The following is a 16507-nucleotide window of genomic DNA, read 5'->3' on the forward strand; positions in this document are numbered from 1 at the left end:
TAGGTTATTGCCGGAATGAATAATTCTTGTTAAAGTATAGTAATTTATTTTCAGCGCAAATTCTATCATTGAGTTTCAACATTGGGTCATTTAAGTTTTCCTTACTTTGAATATTGTGAAAGTGAATTGTAAAGTGATTTTGTATTGAATTAATGGTATGACGTAGTAATTTTAGTAGGATCCTTTCGACATATGTGTACATTTCTAGGTTGTTAATCACTATGTATAGACTTCATCATTTTGAATTGGGTGGCAAAGCTGTGTTCAGACAAAAAATGGAGTCTTGCACCTTTCTGAAGAAACTACTTTAGTGGTTATTTGTAATTTATAAAATCTTTAGTGGCAATATTTTTTGATGAGGAAAATATGCTGACATTTGTGTTAAGGTATCTTGGTATGTAAATAAGAGAGATGAAACATTACTGAGCAATTATTTTTGGAACTTTACTTTAAATGTTAGCATAGCGATAATTGAATTATTAGCAGTTGGCTTTAAATCTAGGAAGTAGTATTGCAATAAACCATCCTTGTAATAACAAGGAACTGCATGTGCTGGTTTATGCTAAAGATAGACATAAAATGTTGGAGTAACTCAGCATCTCTGAAGAAAATAGATGGGTGGTGTTTTGGGTTAGAACCCTTCACTTTTGAAACCAGCCTCTTTGGATCTCCATCTTGCTGAGCATACTGCCTTTCTTGCATGCATGTTACCTCTAAACCAGACGGTGACTCAGAAAACTTTGGTTTTGTGTTTGTTGTTTGCTTTGTCCATGTTGTTCAGCGACCAAGAGTTTACAGTTACATCTCATAATGCAGAAACCACTTAGATTATGATGTCCGAGCGAGTAAAAGTCCACACACTTTTAAATCTCTCCATGTGCATGCCTTGTGTAGATGTATCCTGCTATTTTAATGCGTCTATTAATCTGAATGTAGAAACGGATTTTTTTGGGAAAAGAGCTTTTTACAATATCAAGTGGAAGATTCTGTCTTTTAAAAATTAGTGTGATTGGAAGATGAATTATCATGCAAAATACTGGTATTACTTCTACAATGCAATTGTGTCCCTAAGAAGCTTTGAGTTATAGACTTTCTAGAATTGTTTTCAAATTCATAATAGGCAAGTTATTCTCCCCCATAGGATTTTCAAAAATAAGTATTTTCAATGGCACTGTAGACAATAATGGCTTACGCTGTACTCTATTTTGTCCATGTCCGTTAGTGCACAGTGCCGTTTTTTCCTGGGTTGTGAAATTTTCAAACAGGGTGATGGTTATGTGGAATAAGCTGCCAGATATTGTTGTTCAGTCAGGCATAATAACAGTATTTAGGAGACATTTTGAACAGACACATGGACAGGGATGTTTTCAAGAGATATAGTTCAATTGCGAGCAAACGGGACTAGCTTAGAGGTGCATATTTAGCAGTATGGACCAGTTGAGCTGCAGGGGCTGTTTCCATGCTGTATGACTCCATGGTTATAACTTAGAGTATCATTGCAGAAGTGGCGAGAAGTGATTGGTTGTCAATTTCAGCTGTGCTCCTGAAGGGCCTGTCCCACTATGGCGACCTTATTGGCAAATTTAGGAGACTGTCGTGGTCTTATTGAATGGCCGAAAAATTGGCATCCTTCGATTATGTAGAAGACCTCCTACAACCTCCTTCGACTATGTAGAAGACCTCCTATGACCTCCTTTGACTATGTAGACGACCACCTACGACTATGTAGAAGACCTACGACCAAGTAGAAGACCTCCTTCGACTATGTAGAAGACTAGCTTCGGCTATCAACAAGCCATTGAAACGAGCAAAGGCGATATATTAACACTATCTACGACTATCTCGACTACCTTCAATTACCTACGATAGCCGACCTACTTCGACTAAACCCACGACTACAAATGTATCGATTTTCTCCATACCGACCAATTTTTAACATGTTGAAAAATTTCCCGTGGCCATACTGAGACCGCCGAGTAGTGACCACTATGCGGGAACTACTCTCGACCATGAAGGAGTCTCACCAGAGACCACCTACGACCATGTTGCGAGCTTGTGGCGAGCGCAGAGACTCCTAAACTCGCCAATAAGGTCGGGTCATTGGTGTCTGATTATTGCAGGGAGGTTATATGGAAATGGGTTTTTTGTCCCCTATACTGTTTAAATACAATAAAGTTAATTTTTCTCAGCCTGTCGATTTTCAAAACAACTTAAGTGATTCTTTAGTTCTCGATTGAAATAGTATTATAGTCAATTTGTGGGAAAATGCATTGTGGCCGAGCTGCCTGTAAATGACTTTCTTGTTAACTTGAAACTGGAGGCAGAATGTTCAAAATAAATACTTGGTTTTCTAATAGCATGACTGTTCATATTTAACATGACCTGATATTTTGTGACTCTTTGGTGGTTACTTCTCAAGACTACAGATCTTGATTGCCCTATCACGCTCAAAGCTTGTTTCTCTCGGCAATCCCAGATTAATCTCCAGAAAGCCACTTTTTTCAAACATTGCTTTCAAACGTTGACAATGCATAATTGATAGTATTTTACATCCAGCATATCTTATCATGAAGAATCATGCCAGACCTGTGGATCATTGAGATTACTCCCACCCTACATTGTGCAAAAAGTAGTTATTAGCATATCAATGGTGGTACTATCTTGTGTCTGTGAGCATGCATGTAAATATAACCAAGTGACCATTGCTGCAGTTGTCTAGATGGATCTATGTTGCAACTGTCGTTATGTGAAAACACATTTGCAGCACACAATCTTGGAGGCCAGTCATGCAGTTAAACTGGGTTCTGACCAACTGGATGTATTTACGTTTTACTTAGTGGAACTAGAGTAGCAATACACAAATTTAATTTGCACTTGAGTTATTAAAAATGTATGTAAGCTTGTAATTGTTCTGTACTGGGCAATTCATTGGTAGGATGAGGTTTAAAAAAAATTATAGAATTTAATGATGTTTGAATTTGTTGAGTGCCGAAGGCAGTTAGGCTGTTTTATGACATCATAGAAAGTTGTTATTTTAGATTAGAGAGTTATGTGAGGGTAATAACTTTGAGTTTAAAAATGTCTGAGTTTATTTTTATTATTGTTAAAAGGTTTAATCAGCTGTTTAATTACTAAGCGTGCACATTACTGAGGTACTCAACTGTTCCTTGTGCAGTGGAAAAGAACTGTTTCCATCGTAGACAGTTTAGAATGTGAATTATGGAATGTAGATTAAATTCATTTCACAATAATGAACTTAAATTTCCACTCTGCTGTTGGATGTGAGGCTCTTACCTGGGGAACAGCAAGTACCGGACAAAAAATGAAAAGTGAGTGAATAAAAGTGATAAAATGTGAACCTGTTTTGTTGAGATTTACTTTTTGTGGTGTGATATTTTCTTCAACCTAATAGGATGTTTAAACTGCCATTATGGTATGGTCAAAATCACAAATGGTGAATAATACAGCTGTTGTTTTTTTTTGTCTATATATTTCCAAAGATGTAAATTGCAGCAAAGAATGGCAGTAAACTGACATTTGTCCAGTTCCAGAGTTTAATTGATAGGCAAAACAAAACTAAGGCATACCTTCCTCACTACATAACGAAAGAAGTTAAAGGACAAGTTTGTTTTTGAGAACTAATGGGTCTGTAAAGGCTCTTATTATCCGACAATGGTTATGATTTTTTTTAATCGATTAGCTGAGTCATTGGATTGAGGCCTTGTAAGATTTCAAGTGGACCAACCCAATTTTTTTACTTTACTCCCTCAACTGACTTATTGTATGCCTCCAAATTATTATAGTGTTGCAGTCCTATATGGTACTGATTTATACAATCCCATTTACCTGTGTTATGTCCATAGCTGGCTAGATTTTTTGAATGCCATGATAGTATCTATCTCAACTGCCTCTTCAGACAATGCATAGAGTCCAACCAGCCTCTATATGAAAGTAACCCCCCCCCCCCCCCCCATCCCCTCTGAAACTACCTGTGTCTTGTCTTGAACACCCCCACCCTGGTGGAAAAAAACTACTACCTCGTCCTTCAGTTCACATAATTTTATTTACTTCCACCTGTATGAGCCCTTCAATCGCCTCCAAGGGAAACATATTCAGTACCTTTGGTTTCTCCTTGTGACTGTAAAGTGCAATGTGCTGATGAATTTCTCTCTCCTCTAACATAATCACAGTCGGTTTGTAGTTTGGCAACCAGACTGTGCATTATGCTTGGAATGTGGCCTTACCAATGTTTTATAAAAATTTAACATGGTGTCCCAGTTCTCTTATTCTCTTATCCTACGTTCTGGTCAGCAAGCCTAATTGAAAGTTTAATTTTGTCTGTGCCAGATTTGTGCGAACACTTCCCTTTGGAGGCTTCTTCCTAGTCTGGTGTAAGGGTCATGTTACATTTTTAGCCCTTTTTTCTAATGCTCCTTTAACATCACTCCATTACCTAAGTGTAAAATGACAGCATAGTACAGAAACGGAACCAGTATTGTCCTATTAAATTGAAATGCCAATTTCAATAAATTGCAAAATTAACAGTAAACTAGAGTTTCAATCTGTATGCTTCATACAAGTTAATTTATTGGCTAGTTTATTTGCTGCTGTGATCTTAAAGATTTTATATTATGAAGTTAATATCAGTGCTTGAAATAGAAGCAAGAATCTCCTTGACATAAATAATTCAGTCAGTTTTTAAGTAACCTTGTTGAGTTTACCAAATTGGGGAATTAAGTCATACCCATGCAAATTAGTGCCTTTAGCTGAATGGGATGCTGTATTATCCGGGAACAATTCCTCTCTAGTTTGTACTGTTCAATTTCTCTAATTTAGTTACCAATACTTTTTACCTTTGCTGTTTGCCAGATGTTCGTGGCCTGCTGTGGCTTTTCCTTGGATGGACCATAACCATTTGACGTCAGCACCTGGTTTTGAATTTTATACCGGATGTTGTAGATCCTTTGTAGCTACCAGAACCTGTTTTCATTGTGTACTTTCCAGCACTGGGGAGCTTGTACATCATTCAGCAAAAATACTTGTGGATATCTTACCTGTTGGAAAATCATCCTGTTGTCAAAAATGCCCAAATTTGATTCACTTCTGTGTCAGTCCTGGAATTCAGAAATCTAGAAGAAACATGCTTTCGTCTACGAGTCCGAGTCAATGCTCCAGGAAGCAGCTTGAAGAGAATACAGATAAAGCAGGTCATAATTCTTTTTAGTTCCTGTGTTCTGGATCTATTGATAAATACAAGGATCTTGAGCATGGATTGCAGTTGTAATTGTTCAAAGAATATGTACGGATACATTGAACCAATGCTTTTTTTTGTTGCTTTTTTTTACTCAGTTGAAAAATGCATGATGCCATAATAAAAATATTACAGTTCCCTTGTTTTTAATCCTATAAAATTAAAGACAAAATAATTGAAAGTGTTTTTAAGGGACCTCAAAAGCAAATCCTTTTGCATTTTATCAGAACAAGGTCTCGCTTGTTATTACTTTATTTTCCTATCTTCACCAAAACATCCTCTCCTTTCGTTGGGTACTGATTTTGGTTTATTTTAAACTAAGAGCAGACACAATTGGATGACAGCACAAGAGTGTGGATTAAAATATCACCTCTAACACTATGAACTCTATGTTTCTGTTCATGAATCTAGAACCAATTTTTCAAAACTTTTGGAGTGTAAAATAGATCCTGAGTTCATAAGTATGACTGTTGAATTAACTCAATGCAGACATTTTAGAGGCCAGAGTAATGACCAGTCATATTGTGGAGATGAAAAGCTACTGCTATTTGTATCCTAGACAGCAGTAGGTTCTTGCATCAAGGTTTTGGGTGTTTTACATTCCCCTTAGGTTTTTTAATATACATGTTGCTACGGTGCTGTAGAAAACATAAAATACATGGCTTCCTCCGTAATGACATAAAATTGAAGAGCATTTTACAAATATTTAAAGTATTAGACTCAAAAGGTTGGATTCCTTGGATGCTATTCCTTCTCTCCAGAGATGCTGCCTGGCCGGCTGAGTTAACTCCAGCCTTTTGTGTCTGTCTTCAGTTTAAACCAACACCTGCAGTTCTTCCCTACATGTATAAAACATTAGTCTGGTTGTACCTCAAGTATTTTGAGTAGTTCTGATAGCCACTCCATAGAAAGGTTGCTATTGCCCTCAAGATATTTGTAGAAAACTTATCAGGATATTGATTGGATTGGAATATTTCAGTTAAAATAAATTGATGGACTAGATTTGTTCCCGATTAAAATAATTTTCCCAATTGGACTTGCATTAGCAACTCCAGCAGGCTTAAGTACAACTCTAGAATATAACATTTAACATGTGCTAGGTAAACTGCGTCTTTGTCTAAAGTCTGAAATGGATGGTTGATAGGGAATGGTGGGGCTCGGGAGTGTGGTAGAGCAGAGAGATTGAGGAGTTGCAGGTAGATAGGGTAGTGAGAAAGGCTTTTGGCACATTGGCCTTCATGAGTATTGAGCATAGAAGTTGGGAAGTCATGTTGCAGCTGTATAAGACATTGGTGAGGCCGCATTTAGATTTCTGGGCACCATGTTATGGGAAAGATGTTGTCAAGCTGGAAAGAGTACAGAGAAGATTTACGAGGATGTTGCCATTGTTAGAGGGTCTGCGCTGATCCTGTTCCTTGCAGTGTATGAGGATGAGGGGTGATTTTATTGAGGTGTATAAATTCATGAGTGGAATAGATCGGGTAGATGCGTAGAGTCGCTTGCCCAGAGTAAGTGAATTGAGGGCCAGAAGACATAGGTTTAAGGTGAAGGGGAAAAGATTTAATAGGAATCTGAGGGGTAACTTTTTCACACAAAGGGTGGTGGATGTATGGAACAAGCTGCCAGAGGATGTAATTGAGGCTGGGACTATCCCAACGTTTAAGAAACAGACAAGTGTTAAGGACGGACTTGGAAGGATATGTACCAAATGCGGGCAGGTGGGGCTAGTGTAGTTGAGACATGTTGGCCAGTGTGGGCAAGTTGGGCCGAAGGGCCTGTTTCCACGCGGTATTATCCTGACTCTATCTTCTTCTTGCGTATGGCGTGCACAGCCTAAAGTTGTAGGACAACTTGTTCTATTTGATCTTATTTGATTATGCACACCAGGTTGATTGCATTCGTCGAAACACGTGAAGGTTACAATCTCCCACCCCACCCTGAATCTATGATTAGATGGAGACTAAACATTTTGTAGTCTATCAACTTGGAAAATAAGTTAATGTTACGGGTTTTTATTCAAATCAAATATCGACCGTTAAGCCAATTACCTGACCCAAATTCAATGTTTCCCTAAACACTACTGGTTTTGGATGCTCTCTTATTCTTTTCTCCTAAACTTGCAGGTAATTCCATTCAATTTGTGGGGGGTTCTGAAGGCTCTGATTCTTTACGTACAAATGTTGCCATAAAGTGTGGTACACAATATATTGAAACAATAATTTTAAATTGTTGTAGTGGCATGCTAGCATCAGTGCGCATTTATGCTGTTAAACATGCCATGTCTTGACAAATGTTACTGTTCATTGTGGGGAAAATTGAATATAGAAGTTGGGATTTTTGGTGCTGCAACCGTGCCAGGAGAATGGGCCTTCAAGGACAGGTCACAAACCAGGCACTTTTAACAATTGGGACTTGGAAAAGGCACGAAAAATTGGCGACTTTGTACACTTTCTCAGTGTAATACTGCTGTACACTTGTGCTATATCTGAGATAGTTTAACATGTATCTAAGTGCTTATGTATAGTGATATGTACTTCGTGTAGGAAGGAACTGCAGATGCTGGTTTAAACCGAAGATAGACACAAAAAGCTGGAGTAACACAGCGGGACAGGCAGCATCTCTGGAGAGAGAATGGGTGAAGTTTTGGGTCGAGAACCTTCTTCAGATATCAATGATACTTACTGAACTGTACAACAATGAATTTCACTGCACCTTGGTACATGTGACAAATGAAGTACTGTACCATATTTGGCATTGGTAATGCCACACCTGGAGTTGCATTGATCACGTTGATGAAAGGATGTTAATGCATTGGGAACAGTTCAGAGGATAAACTAGATAAGAGCCCGAATAGGTTCGGTGCCTAGTAAGAAAAGTTAGGCTTGTTTGCTGGCGAAAGGCAACCTCTTTAAAACAACATGAGCTCCAGAGGTGTCTTGACAAGATGTATATAGATAGGACCTTGCCTCTATAGTAGCATCGGGATCTGGGGGTCATTGGTTAAAAATATGTTGGTGCCCTTTTAACTTGGATGAGATTATTTTTCCTGAGAATCTTTGGAACATCTCTTAAGGTTAATTCTGTTAAGGTTAATTCTGTTAAGGTTAATAGCTGATTCTGTCTATCGCTGCTTTAAGAATATTTGGAAAACCTTTAAGCAAGGGGTGAAACCTTATGAGTTGTTAGCATGGGCAGAAATCCTGGGGGGGGGGGGCTGAAGTCTCCCTCCGAAGTCAGCCGGCTCCGTGATAGTAAGTCCACAGGCTCTGCGACTGGAGCCCTCAAGGTCTATTCCATTTGGAGACCGACAGCTCCTAGAATCTAGCAGCCCAGGACTGGCTGCAGTTCCAAGGTCGGCTCGCCTGTCTCGGGTCTGGCTGCAGCGCCCAGGTCAGCTGGCAGGCCTGGCTGTAGCGCCCAGGTCTGCTCGCTTGCCCCAGGTCTGGCTGTAGCGCCCAGTTCGCCTGCGTGCCTCGGGACTGGCTGCAGTTCCCAGGTTGTGAAAATTGATTTTTTTTAAAAAGATACACCTGGCGGCCGGATGATTTCGGGTTATGGGCCGGATTCGGCCCATGGGCCGTGGGTTCCCGACCCCTGGATGTCACCTCTCATTGTGTTTTTTTTTTTTTTTTCCTTCTTTCCCATCCCCATGTTTTAAAAGCGATTTCCTCCCCTGGTTGTTGGGAATATACTGTTGAGGTTATGGTCAGAACCGCACAGTGGTGCAGCGGTTGAGTTGCTGCTTCACAGCTATAGAGAACTGGGTTCAATCGTGACTGCGGGTGGTGACTTTGCACGTTCTCCCTGTGACTGCATAGGCTTTCTCCGGCTACTACGGTTTCCTCTTGCATTTCAGGGATTAATTCGCTCATAATGGCATGTTGATCTTCATAACGAGGAGTTGAGTATAAGAGCAAAAAGGTCCTTCTGCAGTTGTACAAGGCCCCAGTGAGACCACACCTGGAGTATTGTGTGCAGTTTTAGTCCCCTAATTTGAGGAAGGACATTCTTGCTATTGAGGGAGTGCAGCATAGGTTTACAAGGTTAATTCCCGGGCTGGCGGGACTGTCATATGCTGAGAGAATGGAGTGGCTGGCCTTGTACACTCTGGAATTTAGAAGGATGAGAGGGTATCTTATTGAAACATATAAGATTATTAAGGGTTTGGAGACGCAAGAGGCAGGAAACATGTTCCCGATGTTGGGGGAGTCCAGAACCAGGGGCCACAGTTTAAGAATAAGGGGTAAGCCATTTAGAACAGAGATGAGGAAACACTTTTGCACACTGTTGTGAGTGTGGAATTCTCTGCCTCAGAGGGTGGTAGAGGATGGTGGAGAGCTAGATAGGGCTCTTGAAGATAGCGGAGTCAGGGGATATAAAGGGAGAAGGTAGGATCGGGGTACTGATTGGGGATGATTAGCCATGATCACATTGAATGGCGGTGCTGGCTCGAAGGGCCGAAAGGCCTTCTCCTGCACCTGTTGGTTATTGTCATTTGCCCCTAGTGTGCAGGATGCGTAACTGGGATAACTTGGAACTAGTGTGAATGTGTGATTATTCGGGAACTTGGTGGGCAGAAGGTCCTGTTTCCATGCTGTATCTCTAAAACTAAATCTAAACCAGAACAACCACAATACTAAATGGCAAAGTAGGCTGAAGAGCTGAGTGGTAGTCTTTTGAATATTAAAATAATGAATACAGAATTTTTCCATGTTGGTTATGAACTTTACTGGTAAGGGGGTCACTTTGTTTTTAATTGCTCCTGAAAGCACCATGATGTGCTGCAGCCCTCGTGGAGGTACTGCCAGTATTACTTGGGCATTTCCATTATTTGGGACCAAAATTTTGTGTAATGAATCAAACTTGCAGATGTTCTCCATGCTCTCCTGCCTTTGTCCTTCAAAGATGGTGGAGGCAAAAATTATGACCGATTCTGTTTTAGATGCCCTGGTGAGTTTCTGTGGTAGATTTTATAGACTATGTACACTAAGGCCTAATTATGCCTGTGTTGCTTTGCCTCGTATGTTATAATGTTATAAAGCTGTTGTGCAGTGGCACTAATCTGGACAATTGGAAAATATTAAATCACACCCTTGATGTGATTTGTGAGTTTCACCCACCCCCACTCGCATTTTCAGGTACAAACGGTGTATGCTTTAATAGTTCTAATATTGAATGCAAGTTCCAGGCACCCTTCCATTGAGGAAGTAATTTCTCAGACATAAAGAGAGCTTTTTTAAAAAATATCTGATACTTTGAAAATAAGATCAACACTCCCAATTCTTGCCTTCAGGGAAGGTCATCTCTAGTTCTGTACTTGTGCTGAGATGATTAGTCTCCAACAACCATAGTCACCTTCCCGAGGTATTGGTTTATGATCATGACGTCATTTGATTAAATGTGACAAGGCCAGTAGTTATTTTCTCAACTCTCTCGCATTCTAATTGTGAATCAGGACTAGTAAGGTCTGCAGCCCAGATATATTAATCCTAATCTAAGTATCTCTATGTATATTAGTGAGTAAATTACACTTGACAAGACTGTTATTGGTACCTTTAAGTATTTCATTGATGGGATTGATAGTTATTAACAGGAACATCAATAGTCATTAACAGGAATGGATGTTTTTTTATCAAGAATTGTGTTGAAACTTCCCACTTTATCAAGTAGCTTCTATTGTTGATTGGCTACAAACCTGACAGTACCTTAGATTTCTGTTAGTGTTCTCTCAAACCTGCTCTGTTCTTTGGTTGGTTGTAATGTGTCATGAGGTTAGAGATACTGATTGAATAGAATTTGGCTGCTGATGGAATTATTATTTTAAGTTTTCAGAATCCAATCCATTTCGCATTGTGTTAATTCCTCACAGATGTTACTGAGGAAGAAACCATAGGGGAAGGCTTTATCTGCTCTTTCTTCCTTCGGTGATGGATATTCATCCCATATCCCCTTCAAGCAGTGTTCAATTTAGTTTATTATCACATGTGCCGAGGTACAGTGGAAAGCTGAAGAGCTCAGGAACGCACCAAATGGTCATTCGCGTCTAATGCCCAGAGTGACTCTGGAGTCACTACTTTGACTGTTCTTATCTGACTGCCATAAGATGGGCTGTTGCTTAACGTGCATGCCCTACCAAGGTCCTTAGGCTGGAGTAACTAACCAGATCAGGCAACATCTATGCAGAATGTGAATGAATGACATTTATGTGATTGTAGGGAGGGGGACAGGGGGACGACGACGCTAAGAGAGGGACAAATCATGGGAGGTAATAGGTGGACACATGTGAGAAGGGTTTTTGATAGGCAAATGGGTTGGAACGAAGGCCAGAGATAAAAGTAGGTGTGAGACATAATTGAAGGCCTGTGGATTGTGAAGTTAGGGGGGGGTGGGGGGGAAGAGAGGAGGGGTGGAGAAATAGGTTGGAGTACAGGTGAGGCAGAGGGGAAGGGTTACAGTTAGTTAGAGGTTAACTGAAGTTGGAACATTCAATGTTGGTTGTAAGCTACCCAAGTAAAATATGAGAATCTAGCTATTAGGCCAAAATCAATTAACTATTGCAGGCAGTTCTGATTGTTGTCACTTCGCTGTTGAAAAGTGAGTAATGTTGAGATGTGCATTGTGAAACAATTCCAGGATTCCATGACAGGTTTGAAAAAAAGTAATCTTTTGACCTGAAGTAGGATTTGATATGCTGTTGTTTTCTTTAGCGATCATGGTAATGGGCCTGTCCCACTTAGGTGACTTTTTAGGCAACTGCAGGAGACTATGCAGTCGCCACATGTTTGCGGGTGGTTGCAGCCGAGTCGCCTTCATGATCGTGGGTAGTTCCTGCATTCTGGGAACTAATCACGGCCTCATTATGGTCGCCGCGAATTTTTCAACATGTTGAAAAATTAGTGCCGACTAGAATGAAGCCGTCATGGAGAGTAGCGAGAATTCTCGTGCCGTAGGTGGGTCGCCAGGAGGTCCTAATGGGTTGCCAGGAGGTCGAAGGTTCTCGTAGGTTGTAGCTGATGCTGATTGGCTCATTGGGGAAAAAAACGTAAGCAGTAGTTTTCAGAACCAAGGATATCGAGCTTCACAGCCGTGTATCTCTGACTTCTTTAAAGTTGTCTCCACTCCTACTCCACCACTCTTTTAAAGGACTTGCCGTACACTGTGCTTTAGCCGTCTTTTTACAGCGCCAACCTTCCTGTTCATCTCGGCGTGTGTCTGTTTCACCTTGGTTTTGCACCGTGTGAATGTTTTAGACTGCTCTCCCCCAGCCCTGTCCCCCGCCTGCATAATCGCCGTTCCAGTTGCCGGTTTTTCAGGCGATTGCTGGCAACTTGACAGTCGCCTGCAAAATCGCCGAAGTGGGACAGGCCCATAAGTTAAGTTGGTTTGAACACTTCTATTTCCTCATTGTTTAATATTTTGAATCCTTTAATGTCAAACTTTTAAATATCTGATTATCAGCTGTTAAACCATTAAAGTAGGTTCTCCGTCTCCAAGTTCCTCTTGCCACAGAGCACTGGATTCCAAAATAGAGAGAGCCACAGGGCTGCCTTTCTGTCGAGAGCCATGGTGATTATTTTAGGCAGAAGCTATGACCAAATGTTTTGTGGAGAGTAACTGCCAAGAATCAAGGAATTTTGAATTCAATGCTTGGACTCTGGCTGAAACCTAATAAATATAGTGCTTTTGAATCATTTCGGTGCTATGTGAGGTAATAATTAAATAACTTGCATGTTTATATATAGTTTACTTTCTTTGATTTATTTTGTCCCTTTGTATATATTAAAGAAAGCATTAGTCTAGAATCTTGCAGTCCAATGGTGTATTCTTGTTTCTTTACATTTGTTGGTGATTGTAGTTTCCACTCGCTGCAACCTTTAGTTCGTACTTTGAGAGTGAGCTGGTTGTTACTGTTCAATCTTTTTTCCTATCTGAAGGTTGGTGTTGCTGTTGGAATAAAGTATGGTTGAAGAAAAAAATGAAGGGTGGGGTTGGGGGGAAGAGACATTGCAGTTCGAAGTGGAAATGTAACCAGCACTGGATGGATTCTAAAGGTTGGGGAGCTTCAGTGGAAGGAGAAAGCTAATGGTTGTTTTCCAAAGAGTCTTTGAACTGCCTCTCTGCCCACAGATGCTTCCAGACCTGAATATTTCTGAAACCTGCCAGTTTTCTTTTTGTGTTGCAGAAGAGGGCAATGCTGTTTCACTATGTGTGTGCCAATAAATTCTGAAGTTTTAAGTCTGCTAACGAGATCCCTATAGCTAACAAGAATTTAGATAAATTAACTTCCTGACATGGATTAGTGGAAGCATCTTGTATAGTAGCCATTCCAAAAAGATTGCTGCCATCCATCTTCCATTACTTGTCCCCCGACAATTGCACAGCCATTTTTGCACTCAACTATATAATTTGGATAAAGGATTCAATCAGTATGGTCTACAAGTTCACCCAATGCACCTTCCATATTCCCAATCTATTGTCCAAACCATTGTCGTTCAGATAACAAACTGCCTTCCTATATTTACTGTCTATATGTGGAAGACCTTGCACGAGAAAGCCACGCAGTAATGCTTTTACTGATTGGCTGCTTGTTGTTTTATTTATCCTTGTATGAAATTAATCATCTTCCTTATTTTACAAATTGACTTATTTTAAAATAGAGCTAAATAAACGCAATTTTTTGATTTACCCATCATTTGATTTTTCTATTGTCTTCTATGTTGGTTTTGAGTTTCTGTGAAGTGCGACTGTGTCATTGGAATTGTCCAGTACACCCATTAAATATCCTGGTAAAAGACAAGCATGGATAAGTATTGTAGGTCTGATAGAATTCATAATATAATAGATAGAATAATGTAAACAGACATATTTAAGGATTCTTAAACAATAATATATTTCATATCTTTTTTAGCTGGGGATGCAGATGATCCTCCACGAATTACCCCTAACCCAGTCATCAATGGTAACGTAGCAATGGCAGATGGGCGCAACAATACAGAAGAAGACATGGAAGATGGTAATGCTTTGTTTCTTCATAGTTTTAAAATCAGAAACTAATAAAGCTAGGGATGGATTTCACTTGAAATGTGACAGTGTTTTCACTGAAATCTCTACTGGCACACAGACAACATTTGAACAACGTTTGTAGAACTTATTCTGGTGTAATGCAAACAATATATTGATACAAGGTTTTAAAATTAGTTATTTGCCGTGTTATTTTTTGCTTTTCAGGATAATGATGACAACTGCAATTAAATCATTTGTGCCCAGTATGGGTCCGGATGTTTGTGTAGCTGATTAAAGATTCCATCTTGCTTTTTTCATTCTCCTGTGCACCTTGCCGACATCTCCTTCAAATATGATCCTTAATGTAATGCTGTCCTCAAATTGTTGATTATTCTCGGCTTACTGCGATCTTTTGCCATTTGACTTTAATTCGCTGTACTAACACTTGATGTAAAATTGGATGGGAGTATTAGCATGGGTGGGGAAGTAATTGGACAGGCTCCAGTGTGATTCGGGCTTGTGGAGTAAGTGGGGAACCACATGACATTTACAGTACAATGTGGAGACATGAGGTCATCCACTTTGGTTGAAAACAGGAAGGCATGTTGTTATCCATCCAGCAATAGAGTGGGATGGGAGAAGGTGCAACGAGACCTGGGTGTTCTTGTAGCCCAGTTGACGAAAGTAAACATGCTTTGCATCAGATGGTTCAAAAGATAAATGGAATGTGGCCTTCAATGGTACAACTGCACTTAAGTCCTCTTGCAACATCAGACTACAATTGAGACCACAAAGGATATTGGTCAGTACAGCACTGGAAACAAAAGTTATAAGTGCTGGAGGAACTCGGCAGGTCTGTAGATGGATGACGCACAATGCTGGAGGAATTCAGCGGGGTAGACAGCATTCTGGATAGAAGGAATGGGTGACTTTTGGGTTGAACCCCTTCTTCGGTCTACAGTGTAAACCAGCATCTGCAGTTCCTTCCTACACGTGTCTGTGGAAGGAAATGGACAAATTACATTTGGTGTCTGGACTTTTTTTTTAAACCGATGGAGTAGGGGGGAGAAAACTGGTGAAGAGGTGAGGGAAGGGATGGGGCAAATTCTGACAAATGAGATGGGGTGATGGGCAAAGGGAGATAATAACAAAAGTGAGAGGTAAGGTGGAGATAAAAGGGTGCCAGGTAAGAAAGAGAAGTGAAATGTAAAGTCAGAAGGAGGCAGTTAAGGGGAAGAAAAGTAAAATGGAGGACCTGAGAGGGAGGTGGACAATGAACAAAACGAGGAGATCACAAACTGAGCAATGGGGGAGGTGGGCGAAAGGTGGGTGGGGGAAGGACAGGAGACAAGAGGATGGATGCAAGACAAATAGTGGAAAAGAAAGAGGGATGAGGGGTTTACCTGAAACTCAAATTCAGTGTTCATGTGGTTGGGTTGTAGGCTTCCCAAGCGGTAGATGTGGTACTGTTCTTTCAGTTCACATGTGGTCTATCTCTGGCAGTGGAAGAGGGAGAGGACAGAACTGTTGGTATGAAAAGTGCAGTTAAAAAAGGCAAACACCAGGCTTTGCTGAATAAAGCTGAATGTTACGGTCGCCTAGTCTTCGCTTGGTCTTGCTGATGTGGAGAAGGCTACATTGGCAGAACTGAATGCAATAAACAAGGTTATAAGTGGTGCAGGATAGCCTCTGACTCGTTTGGAAAGGATGTTGGAGTCCAATGGAGGTGTGTGCAGGTGTTACATTATCTGTGGTTGCTGGGGAAAGTGTTTGGACAGGGGGTGGGTTAGGTAGGAAGGAAGGAGTGAACTTAGGAGTTGCAGGGGAGGAGTCTGAAAAACGTTGGAGACAGAAAAATGTGATGGTATCACGTCAAAGGCGGTAGAAATATCAGATTGGCACCACAGGAATACCTCATTTCCTGCATATTTGGGTTGCTATCTCTTGGTATTATAAGTGCCACCATTTTATCTGCATCCACATCAACCATTTGTAATTCTGTTTTAAAAAATCTTACCACACACATTTCCCTTTTTTTTTTTTTTTTTTTCTTTCTCCCTCTCACCTTAAACTTATGCCCCCAAGTATTTGACATTTCAGTCATGGGGATAAAAGATTCTGATTGTTTCCCTTATCTAGGCCTCTTATACTTTGAGTATTGTGTGCAGTTCTGGTCCTCATCTGAGAATGGATGTTCTTGGTATGGAAGGTATGCAGCAAAGACCAACTCGATTGTTCCAAAGGTAGGGAACT

General features: G+C 40.4%; 1 protein-coding gene across 6 annotated transcripts in view; it reads left to right on the forward strand.

Moving 5' to 3' along the window:
- usp7 (ubiquitin specific peptidase 7) overlaps positions 1-16507 on the forward strand; it is a 101497-nt gene that overhangs the window by 20036 nt on the left and 64954 nt on the right. For 4 of the 6 annotated variants that reach the window (XM_033040438.1, XM_033040440.1, XM_033040441.1 and 1 more), the window contains exons 2-3: positions 4870-5207; positions 14160-14264. In XM_033040438.1, coding sequence (XP_032896329.1) covers positions 4901-5207; positions 14160-14264 — 412 coding nt within the window. In that variant the 5' untranslated portion in view covers positions 4870-4900. The remainder of the gene's footprint in view (positions 1-4869; positions 5208-14159; positions 14265-16507) is intronic. The other 2 variants (XM_033040442.1, XM_033040443.1) reach the window with 1 other exon arrangement.

This window comes from Amblyraja radiata, chromosome 22, assembly GCF_010909765.2.
Source record: "Amblyraja radiata isolate CabotCenter1 chromosome 22, sAmbRad1.1.pri, whole genome shotgun sequence".
NCBI lineage: Eukaryota > Metazoa > Chordata > Chondrichthyes > Rajiformes > Rajidae > Amblyraja > Amblyraja radiata.